Raw genomic sequence first — 16895 nt, forward strand, 5'->3', positions numbered from 1 at the left:
CTGTCTTGTTCCTACTGACCTTCATTCCTCTCCTCTCTAGAGCATATCTCCACCTCTCCAGGGTCTCCTCAACCTGCTCCCTACTATCGCTACAGATCACAATGTCATCAACAAATATCATAGTCCACGGGGACTCCTGTGTAAGCGCGTCTGTCAACCTGTCCATCACCATTGCAACTAAGAAAGGGCTCAGAGCCGATCCCTGATGTAATCCCACCTCCAACTTGAATGCATCTGTCACTCCTACTGCAGACCTCACCATTGTCACACTTGCTCGTACATATCCTGTACAACTCTTACGTACTTCTCTGACACTCCTGACTTCTTCAGACAATACCACAGTTCCTCTCGAGGCACCTTGTCATATGCTTTCTCCAGGTCCACAAAGACGCAATGCTACTCCTTCTGGCCTTCTCTGAACTTCTCCATCAACATCCTCAGAGCAAACATTGCATCTGTGGTGCTCTTTCTTGGCATGAAACAAGACTGCTGCTCACTAATCATAACCTCCCTTCTTAACCTAGCTTCCACTACTCTATCCCATAACTTCATGCTGTGGATTGAAATGTTATTTAATTTTATTCCCCTGTAGTTACTGCAGTCCTGCACATCCCCCTTATTCTTAAATGTCGGCACCAGTACACTTCTTCTCCACTCCTCAGGCATCCTCTCACTTTCCAAGATTCCATTAAACAATCTGGTTAAAAACTCCACTGCCATCTCTCCTAAACACCTCCATGCTTCCATAGGTATGTCATCTGGACCAACGGCCTTTCCATTTTTCATCCTCTTCATAGCTGTCCTTACTTCCTCCTTGCTAATCTGTTGCACTTCCTGATTCACTATCTCCACATCATCCAACCTCTTCTCTTCATTCATCAGCCTCTCAAAGTACTCTTTCCATCTGCTTAACACACTCTCCTCACTTGTGAGTACGTTTCCATCTTTATCCTTTATCACCCTAACCTGCTGCACATCTTTCCCAGTTCGGTCTCTCTGTCTAGCCAATCGGTAGATAGATAGATAGATAGATACTTTATTAATCCCAATGGGAAATTCACATAGTGATCAATAAATAAAAATAGAAAAATAAAAGTAGAAAAGTACACATACACATACAGTCATACACGGAGCTGCTGAAAAGGCTGCCACTCTCGGCGGCGCCGGATGTACTGAAAAGGTACAGGTCCTTTTCTCCCTCCTTAGGGCTCGTTTATATTTCACGCTCAGAATGCGTACGCGCCCGCATCATGGCTGCCACGCATTCTCAGCATTCATTTGATGCGTCCTCTGAGCAGGTCCTCAGAAATTAATGTGACGCGTGTTGCAGTACCGGCAAAAATTCGGGGGGGGGGGGGGGCGCAGTGTGCTAAAAGTTGGAATGTGACGTCAGAGTCTCTGTTAACTGTCTACATGGGACAGAAAGTTTTGCGGATTCTACGAGATCGGTGTGTGCGTTTCGATGTTTGATGAATGGTTCAATGTGGTGAAGCAAAATGCTGACATACAGATGTATTCATGGTGCTTGTATATTCAAGCGTCGCATATTCCTGATCATAATGACACGATACATTTTAAAAGTCTCACATACCGTCTTCTGTGCCATCTTTTTTTCTAGGGCTTCCATCCGGTCCTGACAGCAGCGTATTGCCAGCTATAGATCGCCACATCAAGCACATTAAATATATGATATTCTAACTCTCTGCACATTTAGAATCCTTAGATTTATACTTGATATCACTTTCATGATGAAATGCATTAAAGTATGTATGTTACATGTTACAGATAAATCGGTAATTTAGTTTAAATAATGAACACTGTTAATAATTACACACATGGGGGTGACACGGTGGCGGAGCGTTAGCGCTGCTGTCTTGCAGGGAGTCACGTCGCTGATATTCCCTGCCTGGAGTTTACATGTTTTTTTGCTGGGTTTCCTCAGTGTGCTCCGGTTTCCTTCCAAAGATATGCAGATTTGGTTACACTAAAATGACACTAGTGTAAGTGAGTGCTTGTATTCACCTTGCGATGAGCTGATGCCTTGTCCAGGATTTGTTTCTGCCTCGTGCCCAATGCTAGCTGAAATGTACAGATCCCTGGACTGATGGATTTAATCATTGAACACCCTTTTCAGAGATATTGCTGTAAAGTGTCATCGGAATTTAATGGGTGTTACAGGCAATTCATAACACAGCAAAGCCGAACCTGTTCTCACCGTGATAATATCTTGCACTGCCACCAGATGGATTCCTCCAGATTTACACAAAGTACACGCGCAAGTATAAACACTACAACGCTTGCGTAGTAGGAGCGTCCGCTGCAGCATGTGTTGCTTCGCGTGAAGTATAAATCCGGCCTTAGTGTCCAACCTCTCATACAACTCATAAACCTTTTCTTTAGCCTTCGCCACCTCTCTCTTCACCTTGCACCTTACCTCCTTGTACTCTTGTCTACTTTCTGCATCTCTGACTATCCCACTTCTTCTTTGCCATCCTCTTCCTCTGTATACTCTCCTGTATTTCCTCATTCCACCACCAGGTTTCCTTTTCCTCCTTCCTCTTTCCAGATGTCACGCCAAGCACCCTTCTTGCTGTCACCCTTACTACATCTGCTGTAGTTTTAAAGAATTCACCTTAAGTGTATGTAAACGTCTGACTACACCTGCAAGCTTTAAAGGAGACTTGAAAGTTTAATTGTCCATTGGATTCTGTGTGTCTCTCTTACTTCAGAATGGGCTGTTTTGCAGAATAAAACAAAGATCTCTCCTAGTTTGTGTTATTTATGCATATTGACAATTTTAAAGATCAAGTAATAATCAGACATTAAAAAATTAGACAAAAACTTTTCCAGAAAGTTAAAAAGGTAAAATCTGTTACACCAGATAAAGCATCTGGTATTTGTTTTTTCATTTTTGTCATAATGCAATATAGTTTACTCCTAACATGATTAACATGGTTCTTTTTTAGACTTTATCATCATTTGGTCTTCTATTATAATATAGTTTTGACCATGCCCAGTAAATTATGGGATACAATTTTAAAAATGTATGTGTTTGTCACCCTTTAACCTGAGAAAGGGCAGGAGTGTACACTACCTGTACATTCTAGATAATTTCCAAAAAATAGATATTTTGTGGAAAAAAAAAATAAAGATCATTAAGAAAAGGATGCAATTAGTTTTCTTTGACTGAATTATTCTCCCAAACAAAAACAGCTATAAAAATCCCATGGAACAGCACAGTGCTGTTTTGTAATCTTTAATATTGACTTGTCAAAATATATATTGCATGAATGGTACAGATGTTCTATGTGTCCACAGACATATGGAAATGACATTTTTAGATGTCCTGAAATTTAAACTATAAACCATAAGAGCTGTCTTGTAGGCTGTTTGCTTGCCCTGGAATGAGACCTTTATCATCCTGCTGAACTTGTTTATGTTTAAAACACATCTGAGTGATAATTTTCTGCAGGTCTACAGGTCAATGAAATGCATTTTTTTCATAACCGTACGCTCATCAACCAACAACTGAAACATTTTAATCAACCTTTAGGTTTATTCAGAGATGGGAGACGAGCAAGGCAGAAACCAACCACTTACGGGATGCTGGTACATACTCAAAAAAACAGCCACATTCACTCATACTTATCCAGTATGGTGTCATTTCATCTTTAGAATTTCACAAGAAACCTAGAATGCCAGGAGAAGAACTAATGCAGATATTAATAAAAACTGTAATTTTATTGGCCACCATCTTATTTCATTATACAATTCCACAAATTGATAATGATCAATGTTATATTTTGAATAAATACTATAGGTCCCTGTTTATTTCTGAAGTTTCTGTTTCACCAACAAACAGTTGAACCATCATTATTGTTTTATGGTATAGAATACTTTTTATATAAGAATTTTAATGTGTGTAACCATGAAACTGTCATTTCTGTTATTTGATTGTTTCATATAACTGACTGTAAAATCAGTAAGCTTGGTTAATTCTATAGTCTATTTAATTTAAGATCAGTGAATTTTATTCCATTTACAGCACATATTCACAAATATTCTGCATCTCAGGCTTATGCCTTGGTTTGTCAAGTAATTATACAAAAGACATCCTTACCATTTTAAATACTTTTTGTATTTTAAAATATAAGTCTGTGTTCCACAATGCAAATGTGTTTGTTTACAATAATGTTTTAGTGTATGTTTGTTTGCCTTTTGTCTACTAAAGGTTCAATATCTCTAATCCTAACTGCATGGGACTGCATATTGCAGATATTTTCTGATTTTTTTTAGTATTTGCTTATACATAATGAGATAGCTTGGGGAAACCCTGGATCAGTAGTGAAATTCAGCCCAACAGGCTTAATGATGACTCCTGCATATAATAATTTACATCACTGAGCCATTGTTATAATAGTTGTTGACATAACACACATATTAAACCTAAAAAGTGATGAATATGATGTATATACTCCCTTAGTTCCATTTTAATAGGGCCAATGCTGCGTATTTGCACTGAAGAACATTTTTGTTTTTTTATCAGTTTATATACAGTAGGATACCTTCTGTCACTTCTCAGTGAACTGGCCAACAGGTCAGGAGTATCTCTGCCAATCTTCACTTTAACATACACACAGTGGTAAAAGTCATTAACTGATTGATGAGGCGTTACATTCAGCCTTCATATGGTGTGAGTGTACATACATAAAACATATATTTTTGCCAACCAACATAGAAAGGCAATTTGCAACAGTGTTCGGCTATTCCTAACATAATCTGAGCAATTTGCTGTACTTCTATTACAATAAAGGCACCTAACAAGAATGTGATTGCTTTTGTTAACTGTAACTGTAAGCAGTGAAACTCTATTAATACATAAGTTATCAGTCTTAACAGTGCTGCACAACACTTTTGAACTGCTGCACAAGTGTTATGTCGCTTCACCGGGGATAAAGCTAGTCGACCATCTTTCGTTTCTTATTGGAACTCAATGCTTTACTGGGTATACCCACCCCCAGTCGTCAACCATTGTCATTTCCTCTTTGCTTTGTGATGCTCTAAGCTCCAAGGGAGACACCTAATCCATCCAACCCTAAAAGAGTAAATCTATTTTAAAACTGCACATATGTTATTCACATCCACTTATTGCCATATGCATATTTACATACTCGGATCCAAGTAATGTTTTATAAAAGAGAACCCTGATGTGGTGAAATGAACTTGCAGTGTCAAGTTGGCACTCAAAAAGTTGTCAGAATTTAGAATTTCAGATTTGGAATGCACAACCTGTATACACTTTGGCTTTCCTCAAACTTGATAAAGCAGAAAAGGCACTATTTATTGCATGAATATTTTTTTCCAGTAATCCATATTTTTATTTTTACCATAATTTGGCCAATCGAAATGTGTTTACTTCATAAATAATTTAAATATACACACATTAAAAGAATTAAGTCACAGATTAAATTAGTAAAAAAAAAATCTAAAATATTGAAGAAACATTGTTTATATGGTTATAGATATGTTAATTATGTTAATATTTTTTGTTTCTTAAATCATTAAAGTACAATTAATAGATATGAAGTCCCCAGCTTCAGACTTTTTCATTCTGGAAAAAACTAAAGGCTATTTATGCTTTTTTTTTTTTTTTCTTCCTAGACCAGGAGTCTGCCTTGTTGTCTCAGGTCCAGGTCTCATTCATGCCTTAGGTGGAATGGCAAATGCTAATATGAATTGCTGGTAAGGTCTATTTATCTAATTACCTGTATAATAATAACTCAATAAATTGAGTTTTCATTGTACTATGAACACCATTTGTCAAGGAATTGTTAAGGCACAAGTTATGGAATGTATAGCTCAGGGATGTTGTCCTCCAAATGTGCCAAAAAAATTGGCACATCCACGGTTTGTGGACCTGTATTCCAAATAGGTTTTTGTTATTTGTTCTAGAAATATTTGATTGAATTTAAATCTGGTGACTGGGAGGACACCACATTAAGTTAAATATAATGCCATGCAATTGTAACAATTTTGAAATGTCAGTTGTTTTGTGTGCATATGGTGCAGTTATCCTGCCATAAAATCTCCTTCTCAGATGAGCACACTGCTACCCCGAAGGAATGCATTAGAAACAGACTGTGATACTCAAAAGTTCTTTTGTGTCAAAAAAAAAAAAAACATCCTGTGCCAACAAAATACAATCCCATAACACTACATTACAACCAGTCAGCCTTTATTTTAAGAGTCTCTGATCCCGCAGTAAAGGGGATTATATAAAATGCATCCTTTTCACCACCACCACAGTGTTACGTGACTGTCTACAAGCCATGATTTAATAAGTACAAATGAAATTAGCCTATTCCTTTCATCAACTGTCCAGTTATGACTCCAGGATGTCCGCTGGAAAGGTGTTTTTGAATTGTGGCCTGTTCTCAATATAAGAGTAGCATTATCATTTATTCAAGCCTCGGCATGGTTGCTGTCCCTTCTCTGCTCAAGACAATGCATTTAGCCCCAGCTGCATTCAGAGCCAGTTGTTTCATGGGTATCATTAGTTCTCCTTTTGCACCGTGAAAGCGCAGGCAGACACAAACGCACATACCCATACCCCACACAAATCCAATCCCACCTACTTACCAGATTTAAACAGCATTAACTTTTCATGTACTGTATATTATTATTGTACTGATTTACCAGTCCATGTGTGAGGTAGGTGAATCTGAATAAAAGTGGTGCATCAAGATTACATAGTTGTTTAATCTGTATATATTTTTTGTTGTATTTACTGAAAATGTTCTTGATTAACTTTCTGACATCTATTTTTTTTCTTTAACATATTACTTATTAGAAATTGTTGATTATTTTTTTTTCTTCTCCAAAATGTTTTCTTAATTCTTCAAGTACAATCTCAAAGCAGTACAAGAGTAACAATTATTCTGTATTATAGTTACATTATGAAGTCCGTGACTTGTGGAAATAGTGACATGCTGAAGACCTGTATCAGTTCCCATATTTAATATAGGGGTAGCACCTCTATTTTTGCCTTTTTAGCCTGAAGTACATGTCCCAATAAATCATAGTCTTGCTGACACTTTTATATTGGATTTAATGTGAGCAGAATGTAGTTAGTTTTTAAATATCTGTCATGCTTGGCATAGTCTTCATACAACATGTAAAACTGTCAAAAATCAATTTCTTTGTGGATAATCCATCCATCCATCCATCCATTTTCCAACCCGCTGAATCCGAACACAGGGTCACGGGGGTCTGCTGGAGCCAATCCCAGCCAACACAGGGCACAAGGCAGGAAACAATCCTGGGCAGGGTGCCAACCCACCGCAGTGTGGATAATCTGTTAGGTAAAAACTGATATAAGTTGGTAACTTACACTGTAACCATATATTGGATCCTGAAAAAATAGTGCCACACTCCAACCCTATTGTTGACCCTGCTAGGTTAGAGTCCGCTCACGGTAGGCTGTCAAAGATTTGGGCTGATCATTTACAGATCTTGATAATCTCTTATCAAAACTACAAAAGGAAAAAGGCATTGTAAAATACTGAAGTGAAAGAGTAGACACTGTAGTAGAATTTGTATACCTATAAGAAATTAAAACTTAAAAATATATTTATGCATCTCACGTACCTCAAAGCATTGCTAGTTAAATACACATGTAGACTCTTTAACAAAAGACATATGCCATGAATTAATTGAATTGCATTTTTAAAGAATATTATCAATACTAGCGACTTGGCGCGCGCTATGCTGCGCGTTGGTTGACCACAGTTGAAGGACTCCCTGTTTAAACGCAGCTGCCAGTCGTGAACTGGGTCCTTCATCGCACCGCATTTGATTTTTGCATGGGAAACAAAATTTCAAAACAAAACCCATGATTCACGAAGTGTGGGACGCAGACTAATCAGAATCGTATACGTTGTGTAAATGGTTGTAAGGAAGAGGAGGATCATACCGTTGAGGACGTCCTGTGCTTGTCGAGGGGGCATGTAGTGGTACTTCATTCTGAAGAGCAAAGCGATGTAGGTCATTTGAGTGGTTTTCATTAACTTCGTCAGTGACATGCAGCATTGTGTCATCGCATCCGTCACCTTCATTGCACATAGTAATGTCTGTGGAGTCACACAATCCCGTGGCATTCGAGTGGACAGAGTCGAGTACTTCTTGGTAAACAACGTTCTGTGTGAAGTGTTTATTAGTATCTTGTAGTAATTTCCCTTGACTTTTGCAAGGCAATATTTTGACTTTCACTTTTTGAAAACGTTTTCCTCTGGAGAAGGCGACATAGAGCTGGCCATGTGTGAAGACAGGCTCAGGTAGGAATATACCTACAAGATCTAGTGTTTGACCCTGTGCCTTATTTATTGTAATAGCGTATGCCAATTGAAGTGGGAATTGCCTTCTGTGCATGTCAAAAGGCAGGTCAGAGTCATCCATAGTATCGAGACCTATCCTGGGGATGAAGACATGTTGACCACAGTGTTTACCAGTGATTATGTTTGCTTCAAGTAAGTGATCATGCATAATGTGTCCTCTCTCTCTGTAGGAGTTTGTCTATTACGGTTGTTTTGCAATCGTAAGGACCTCTCGTCGGGTGTCTCATTGGCACGCTTTTACCTCTTTCTTTCGCGATCACGCCGTAATCTGTCTTCTCTCTCTGTAGGGGTTTCAGTTGCCTTTCATTGTGTGGCAGAGACGCGTCGTTGAGCTAATCTGTGTGAATGCTGAGTGTCCGTTTCTTGCGAGCGACTGGCACGCCTTTGCCTCTTTGGTTCGTGATCACGCTGTAATGTGTCCTCTCTCGCAGCAGCAGGTTCAGTTGCCTTTCGTTTCGGCATTGTTCCGTAAGGTCTTCTCCATACAAGTGCACATGGGTATCTGAAGACGGAAAGGCATAGTGGGCCGGAAGGGAGAAAATCGAAAATTGCGGCTTGAAACACACGAATTGGTGACCAGGGGAACCATCCGACTCAGACGCAGGGCTCGAAATACTCACGTGCACAAAGGGGAAAGAACGGAGGGGGGTAAGCAGGAATTCTGAGAGGGGAAGGACTGGGACAGCCAAAAGGAACCCGGACCCTGACACGGACGCCGCGCTGGGCTTTTATTGTATAGATTGGTAAATTCTAATAAGGTTTATGTTTTTTGATAAATTATGATTGGCACACATGTCAATTTCAAACAGCTGTGTTAAAATTACAAAATGTATTGTTTGTTTCCCTAGTAATTTAACAAGTGGGTGCATTTGCAGATGTACTGTAGAGTAAATGTAAAAGTTGTGGTAAAAGTGCTATATTTAATATTTTCATTCAACTGCATTTGTATATTGTTTGATAGCTTATTCTACTGTGTTAGTATTTTTTACTTTTTTGTACAGTAATCCCTCACTTATCGCGGGAGATAGGTTCCAAGGCTGACCGCGATAACTGAATTTCCACGAAGTAGGGACACTATATTTATTTAATTATTTAATGTGTATTTGGACGTTTTTAAACCCTCCCTGTATTGTTTACAACCCACCATTTACTCTATTAAAAACAGGGACAACTGCTAAGCAATATGAAATCAGTAGATAAGTTTACACTTACTGTATAGCGAAGTACACGTAGCAGCTTGTAGGCGGTCATGACTTCGTCGACCTTGTTGCAAAGATTCCTAAAGCAGATTCCATCCAGACTACTGCCTTATCACGTCCACTTGCAACTCGTTTTGCACCCTGGTTAAAGGACACTGCGGCCGTAGATCTTATATGCTTTTCCTCCTTTTTAAATAAAAAGAATCGATGTCCTGCTGCGGTGTAGCTGTTCCCTTCCTTCAACATATCCAAAACTTTTACCTTTTCTGCAATCATTTGCATCTTCTGTTGGCGCTTGGACACGGCCCCTGAAGCATTAGCACGTTAATGATGAATGAGTGAGATGAGACTTCCTGGTTAATGCAACACTCCGTCGCTGAGCCAATCAGCAGCACACAGGAACTTAACTGCGTGCTCTGATTGGGTAACTTCTCAGCCATCCGCCAATAGCATCTCTTGTATGAAATCAACTGGGCAAACCAACTGAGGAAGCAAGTAAAAAGACCCATTGTCTGCAGAAACCCGCGAAGCAGCGAAAAATCCGCGTTATGTATTTAGATATGCTTACGTATAAAATCCGCGAAGTCGTGAATCCGCGAAAAGTGAACCGCGAAGTAGCGAGGGATTACTGTAATAAATAATTTGTCGCATACCTTCTTATTATAGAAAGTTCAGTTTTTTCACTGTACACTAGATGTTTCTCCAGATGTCCTAGGCTATGTTGGGTTATATGCATAAATGTCAGTCTGCCTTAATGATTAATACTGTTTTAATTTGATGTCACTGGTTAAAAATATTTGTTACATTTGCTTGTCTTTCGGTGTTTATTTTAGTGGCTAAAATTGCCAGGTTCTATACAATATATTTATGATGATATTAATATCATGCTATAATAACTCCCCTTTTGCAAAAAAAATCTATACTACACCATTCTGCAATGTATTATTTACATTTTTAGACTGTTACATTTGAAATAATATTTTTTTAGGAAAAATATGTATGTCTATTTCACCTTAAAAGAAGACTAAGGAAACACATTCCACTTACTGTAAATCTTTTTTTTTTTCTTCTATTAGTTCACCAATATATACTGCTTAGACTGGAAATAATTACTAATGGTACCTTTAGTATGCTTGCATTGTCCTACTTTACCCCTCTAGGTGTTCCCTTCTGAGATGAGCTGTTACACTTGTAACAGGGTTGTCAGCCAATGGTTTGGGATAAGAGTACCTTTCCTTTATAATACATTATTTGAGTACATATAATTGTGCATTTCACATTCTTGAAGTGTACATACAGGTAAGTGTATGTTTCCATGTCTTATATGCTACTTCACAATTTCATGTGCTATTTTCATTAAAAGAATGTGTACATTTTTATGCCCTGAAGAGCATATATTTATTTGTTTGTTTATTTTTCAAAAACATTAAACATTTTTTCACCTAGATGCCACATTTAAACTGCATTGATCTTTGACCAGCCAGGGGGAGGGTAAACAAAATGTTATATCTGATGTGTGATTTAAACAAAAGTTTCTTCTAGGCAAATTCTTGTAATTCTCTCAGAGTAGTAAGGAAAAAGAGACACATAGGACATGAGTGCTTCTGTATGCTTTGATTATGCTTTTATTAATTATATTGTTGTCTTGGATTTTATATGCTGTAGCACAACCATTTTAAACATTTTTAGTTCAATTCGAGGTCATATGGAGCCAAAGTTTATTTCAGGTAATATTGAGCACAAGACAATGTATTATTCCTGGCCACTTGCGCATACATTCGTACTTACACTCACAAATGGACAGTTTACAATTGCCAGTTCATCTAACATGGATGACTTTGGGATATACAGAAAAATATATACTGCTTAGACATAAACCCTGGGAAACACAAATAGAATGTGCAAGCCTCAAAAGGATCGCAGTTTGGTATGAGGTGTGAACCCAAAATGCTGAATCACAATAGCAGTAGTGCTAGCCACTTCCCCACTAGCAAATTCAGTATAACTTGTCTTCAAAACACTCCTTGCTGCCAAAGAGGAAAGGCAGTTGTATTTTTTAACATTACCAGAGTTGTTTGATTTTATATAAGAGTGCTTATAAATTGTATGTTCCCTGTAGGACAAGGTGGGCATTGCCCATTTTGCCAGGCTTTTAGTGGCACAGAAGGCCTATTAGGACAGTAGATTTCACAGGGATGCAGAAAGCCAATTGCCCTGTTCTCTTTTTGGGGGTGCTGAAAGCTAACAATCTGTTCTTATGAGCTAAAAGCTGACAAGCTACTTTCTTTCTATTAGGTAGCCTCCCACTATATGTGTAGCAAAAAGCACACTGACTTTTTTTTTTTTTGGCTTGGAAGCTTCATAGTGCCTTGGAGATTGACACCCTGAACTAGCTCTAAGATCCATTCTGTCAAGCCAGGCACTGTGCCCCTGACTGAGCCATGTCTGAGAAGACTGAGGAGCAGCTATTACTTCAATAAGGGAACTTCAGCACCTATCCTGTTGTGCCGGAAAGAGTAACATTTTTCCCTTGAAGTGCCAGAGAATACAGCAAAGATGCCAACAGCAAGCTGAGGAAATTATCATTTCACCACACCATGGTCAAAGGAGAGCACTCCAATGCAAGAAGAGTCCACCACTTGAATCTGGAGCACCGACACTAACCTTCACACAGAATCATACATAACCCTTAAAGCCTTTGTATTGTAAAACTGTTTATCTGTGCCAAAATAAATTAGAACTCTAAATAGCCACTAAGCAGCCAGTCCCTTTCTTTGTTGTTTATCTCTTATTTCTGTCTTGCATCCAGTCTTTTGTGGTAATATACAGTATATGCAGTTATTATATTTCTGTAATCCTTGTGTTTATCAATAAATTGTATTATTCTGTTTCTTAAATCGAGTGTGCTTTAGTTTACTTGATTCACTAAGTATAATGGCCAGAAACCCCTCCTACAGAGAAAGGTAAGGAAAAAAAGTGAGAACCTTACCAAATTATTAAATTTACTATTGGTACTGCCAAAGGCAAAACTGATGATAAATTAACTGATTAAAATTAACTGATTAAAATCAGTCGATCAGTTCTTCTCACACCACTACATAACTTCCTACATTTGTTTGGTATCACTGGGTGGGCCATGAAACAGAGATCTCTCACTTATTTCCTACATTACCAGTGCTCCACTTAAACACAGAGTTTCGTGTTTCCACATCTCTTCTGCAGGTGGCTGCAGTGACATAGTGGTCGTTACTTCTGCACAATGATTTCTGCACCTGATCTTTGTTTTGTACATTCTCCCTCTTATCTGTATGGATTTCGCCTTTGAATACTCTGGTTTTCTTTAAAAATTCCAAAAGAGGTAAGGTTAGGCCAATTGGCAATTTTGAATTGCTCTCTGTGTGTGTACAAGTGGGTCCAGCAGTGAACCGTCTCCTTATCCACGGCCGGTTCCATCCTTCCTTGCTTCTGATGCTATTTCAATGGACTCTGGCACTCCACAACTTTTGATTGGATTCTGCATGTTTGAGAATAGAATATTTATCTCTGCTACAGCACAAGTGATGACTTTAATATTGCACTATCTGTTTTATCAAGGAATGTACAAGAAATGCATTTTGTTGCACAAGTGCTAGTAAAATGACAGAGCACAAAAAACAAACTGCACAAAGAAACCTGATAAAGTAAAACAAAAAATATTTTAATTATGTAGTACTTACACCTATCTTTGATGAATCTAAATTTAAAAAGGATTACTTGTTTGATTGCTCTCTTGGATCAAAGACATGCTTTGTTTGAAAAGGTTTTTGTTGCTAATAGCTAGCAAATATACATGCTGCTAATGTAATGTGCTCAGTGTTTCAAGAGACGAATACGCATACAGGAAACTGAAATTATTACAAAATGCATTTAGTTAATTAACCATTAAAATGTTCTTAATACCTATATAATCAAGTTTTTAAATTTATTTTTAGGCCTGTAGTAGTTGTTGGGGGCTCCTCCGATCAAAATCAAGAGACAATGGGAGCTTTTCAGGAGTTCCCACAGGTAACGGCCATAAAACAGATAAATATGGAAGTGTGTTTTTCACTTTTAAGTGATAAATATTTTTTCTAGCATAGAATATAATTTTGGGGCAAAGTAAAATGTTATTGGTATGTTTTAAATTAGGTTCTTTTTTTATTTGCATTTCTTAGGTTGAAGCCTGTAGGATGTACAGTAAATTCTCTGCAAGACCAAGCAGTTTGGAAGCCATTCCTATAGTTGTGGAAAAGGTACTGAAATTACATTTTATATTAAAAGTTATAGCATAGACCTGGTTTAAGCACTATTTATTAACTTTGTAATGTATATTATTTGGTTGCTCATTTCATTCTTAAACCCACTTTATCTAATTTAGGGTCACATTGGGGGGCAAATCCTATCCCAGTAGCACTGGGTACAAGGAAGTAAACAACCCTAGCAAGATGTCAGTTACTGTCATCACATGGCTCACTGTTGTACTTGCCAACACTCCCACTCATACAGAAACCAATGTGGGACTGCCAGTTAACTTTACCAGTATGTCTTTGGACCTGCAGAAACAAAACTAGAGTACCTGTAGGCAAATCCTTGAAGATGTAGGAAGAAGGTTCAAATTACATTTTGGTGCTGTATAAAAATATTATTTGCCTTTTACTTCTTCTGTAATCAAGTGTTTTAAGTATAAGATGTTCAGACATTAAAAAGAGAAGTAGCACATTTTTATTTTGGTACAACTTCAAGAAAATGTACAGAATACAATGTAATAGCAAATGTTACTATAGCAAATAATATTTAAATAAATCCCAAACACACTCGCACACTGAAACCTTCTATGATGAATGAAAACTTTGGACGGCGTTTTCCCTTGCCCGGACGTGGGTCACCGGGGCCCCCCTCTGGAGCCAGGCCTGGAGTGGCTCGGGCATCTGATCAGGATGCCTCCCTGGTGAGGTATTCCGGGCACTTCTAACCGGGAGGAGGCCCAGGGGAAGACCCAGGACACGCTGGAGGGACTATGTCTCTCGGCTGGCCTGGGAACACCTTGGGATTCCCCCGGAAGAGCTAGAAGAAGTGGCCGGGGAGAGGGAAGTCTGGGCATCTCTGCTCAAGCTGCTGCCCCCGCAACCCAACCTCGGATAAGCGGAAGAGAATGGATGGAGACTCTGAGTGCTATATGTATGTCATAAAAATGTGCATTTATTATTAAAATGTGTATTTTTAATTGTTCATATTATATTAAAAGTAAATTGTGCACACTGTGTTATATGGTATATACATACATGCACATTATATGTCAATGGTCCTCCAACCCTCACCGAAAGCTAAGAGTTTCATAATGTAAATCCATCCATCCATTTTCCAACCCGCTGAATCCAAACGCAGGGTCACGGGGATCTGCTGGAGCCAATCCCAGCCAACACAGGGCACAAGGCAGGAACCAATCCCAGGCAGGGTGCCAACCCACCGCAGGACACACACAAACACACCCACACACCAAGCACACACTAGGGCCAATTTAGAATCACCAGTCCACCTAACCTGCATGTCTTTGGACTGTGGGAGGAAACCGGAGCGCCCGGAGGAAACCCACGTAGACACGGGGAGAACATGCAGACTCCACGCAGGGAGGACCTGGGAAGCGAACCCAGGTCCCCAGGTCTCCCAACTGCGAGGCAGCAGCGCTACTCACTGCGCCACCGTGCCACCCCCATAATGTAAATGCTGGAATCAAAGTTAATTATGTTACATGTTTAATTCTGTAATATTGTATTGCAAAAATATCAAAGTGAAAAACAAATGAATCAGTCAGTCATTATCCAACCCGACTATATCCTAACACAGGGTCACGGGGGGTTTGCTGGAGCCAATCCCAGCCAACACAGGGCACAAGGCAGGAACAAATCCCTGGGCACAGCGCCAGCCCATGCAGCCTAACCTGCATGTCTTTGGACTGTGAGAGGAAAACGGAGAACCCGGAGAAAACCCACGCAGATACGGGGAGAACATGCAACTCCACGCAGGGAGGACCCGGGAAGCGAACCCAGGTCTCCTTACTGCAAGGCAGCAGCACTTGCAACACAGCCTACAAATGAATCGTTTTAGTCCAAATAAGTAAAAAAAAATAAATAATAATTTTATAAACAAGTCCAAGGATCAAGAATGGAGATGTAGTATTCAACCAGCTGTCTGTTGCCCAGTTGTGACAAGACCACTCTTTCAGAATATGCCATTAGTAACAATGTGTCCTTGTCAATGTGAGAAGACATTTTTCTGTAGACCGTGTACCACTGTAGTAAGACCAAACTTTCATCACTCTGAGATTTTTGAACCAATTAGGACCATTTTCCTACTCTGGAACACTTGATAAATACTGGAACAGAAGTCACTTACCAGGAGCTCCAACTAAATAAACACACACTACTCATTTTGTTATTTTTTCAGGGAACTCCTATAAGAAGGAAGTGATGGGGAAGAATGTTATACCTTTGACCCCAGAAGGGAAACCCAAACACTTTTGGGTCAGTTGTCTGGCAGCACCTTAACAAAACTCCACAAAATGGCAGCAGAACAGAATTCAAAATGACAATGTGGCTCAAAATAATTATAGGTGTTATAGAACAACATTCTAGAATGGTGATAACCACAGAATTCAATTCTGAAACCTCTAAAATCTATATTCACATAAAAAGGGAAACAAATATAAGTGTCACACATGCACAATAAGTAAGAAATTAATACCAGTCATAACAGGGTTGAGACTAGAGTTAATTACATTTGCCTGGTGTAATGTATTTTCTTCTAAAACAGTTATTGTGAGAGTCATTTTATAGTTGCACTTGTGTGCATTCATATTAGAACGATTTAGTAGAGAACAGGCCATTTAGCCCAACAAAGCTTTCCAGTCCTTTCCACTTAATTCTTCTAAAAAAAAAAACACACACATCAAGTTCAGTTCTGAAAATACCTAAAGTCTTATTGTCTACCACGCTACTTGGTAGCTTATTCCAAGTGTCTATGGTTCTGTGTGTAAAGAAAAAATTCCCAATGTTTGTGCGAAATTTACCCTTAACGAGATTCCATCTGTGATCCTGTGTTCTTCATGAGCTCATTTTAAAATAACAGTCTCGATCCACTGTACTAATTCCCTTCATAATTTTAAATACTTCAATTATGTCACTTCTTAATCTTCTTTTGCTTAAACTGAAAAGGCTCAGCTCTTTTACTCTTTCTTCATAATTCATCCCCTATAGCATTGGAATGGGCCTAGTCGCTCTTTTCTGTA

General features: G+C 38.8%; 1 protein-coding gene across 2 annotated transcripts in view; it reads left to right on the top strand.

Moving 5' to 3' along the window:
• hacl1 (2-hydroxyacyl-CoA lyase 1) overlaps positions 1 to 16895 on the top strand; it is a 63342-nt gene that overhangs the window by 11368 nt on the left and 35079 nt on the right. For both annotated transcript variants that reach the window (XM_028818210.2, XM_051935909.1), the window contains 3 exons: positions 5662 to 5742; positions 13564 to 13636; positions 13786 to 13863. In XM_028818210.2, coding sequence (XP_028674043.1) covers positions 5662 to 5742; positions 13564 to 13636; positions 13786 to 13863 — 232 coding nt within the window. The remainder of the gene's footprint in view (positions 1 to 5661; positions 5743 to 13563; positions 13637 to 13785; positions 13864 to 16895) is intronic.

The sequence above is a fragment of the Erpetoichthys calabaricus genome, chromosome 13 (assembly GCF_900747795.2).
Source record: "Erpetoichthys calabaricus chromosome 13, fErpCal1.3, whole genome shotgun sequence".
Lineage (NCBI taxonomy): Eukaryota > Metazoa > Chordata > Cladistia > Polypteriformes > Polypteridae > Erpetoichthys > Erpetoichthys calabaricus.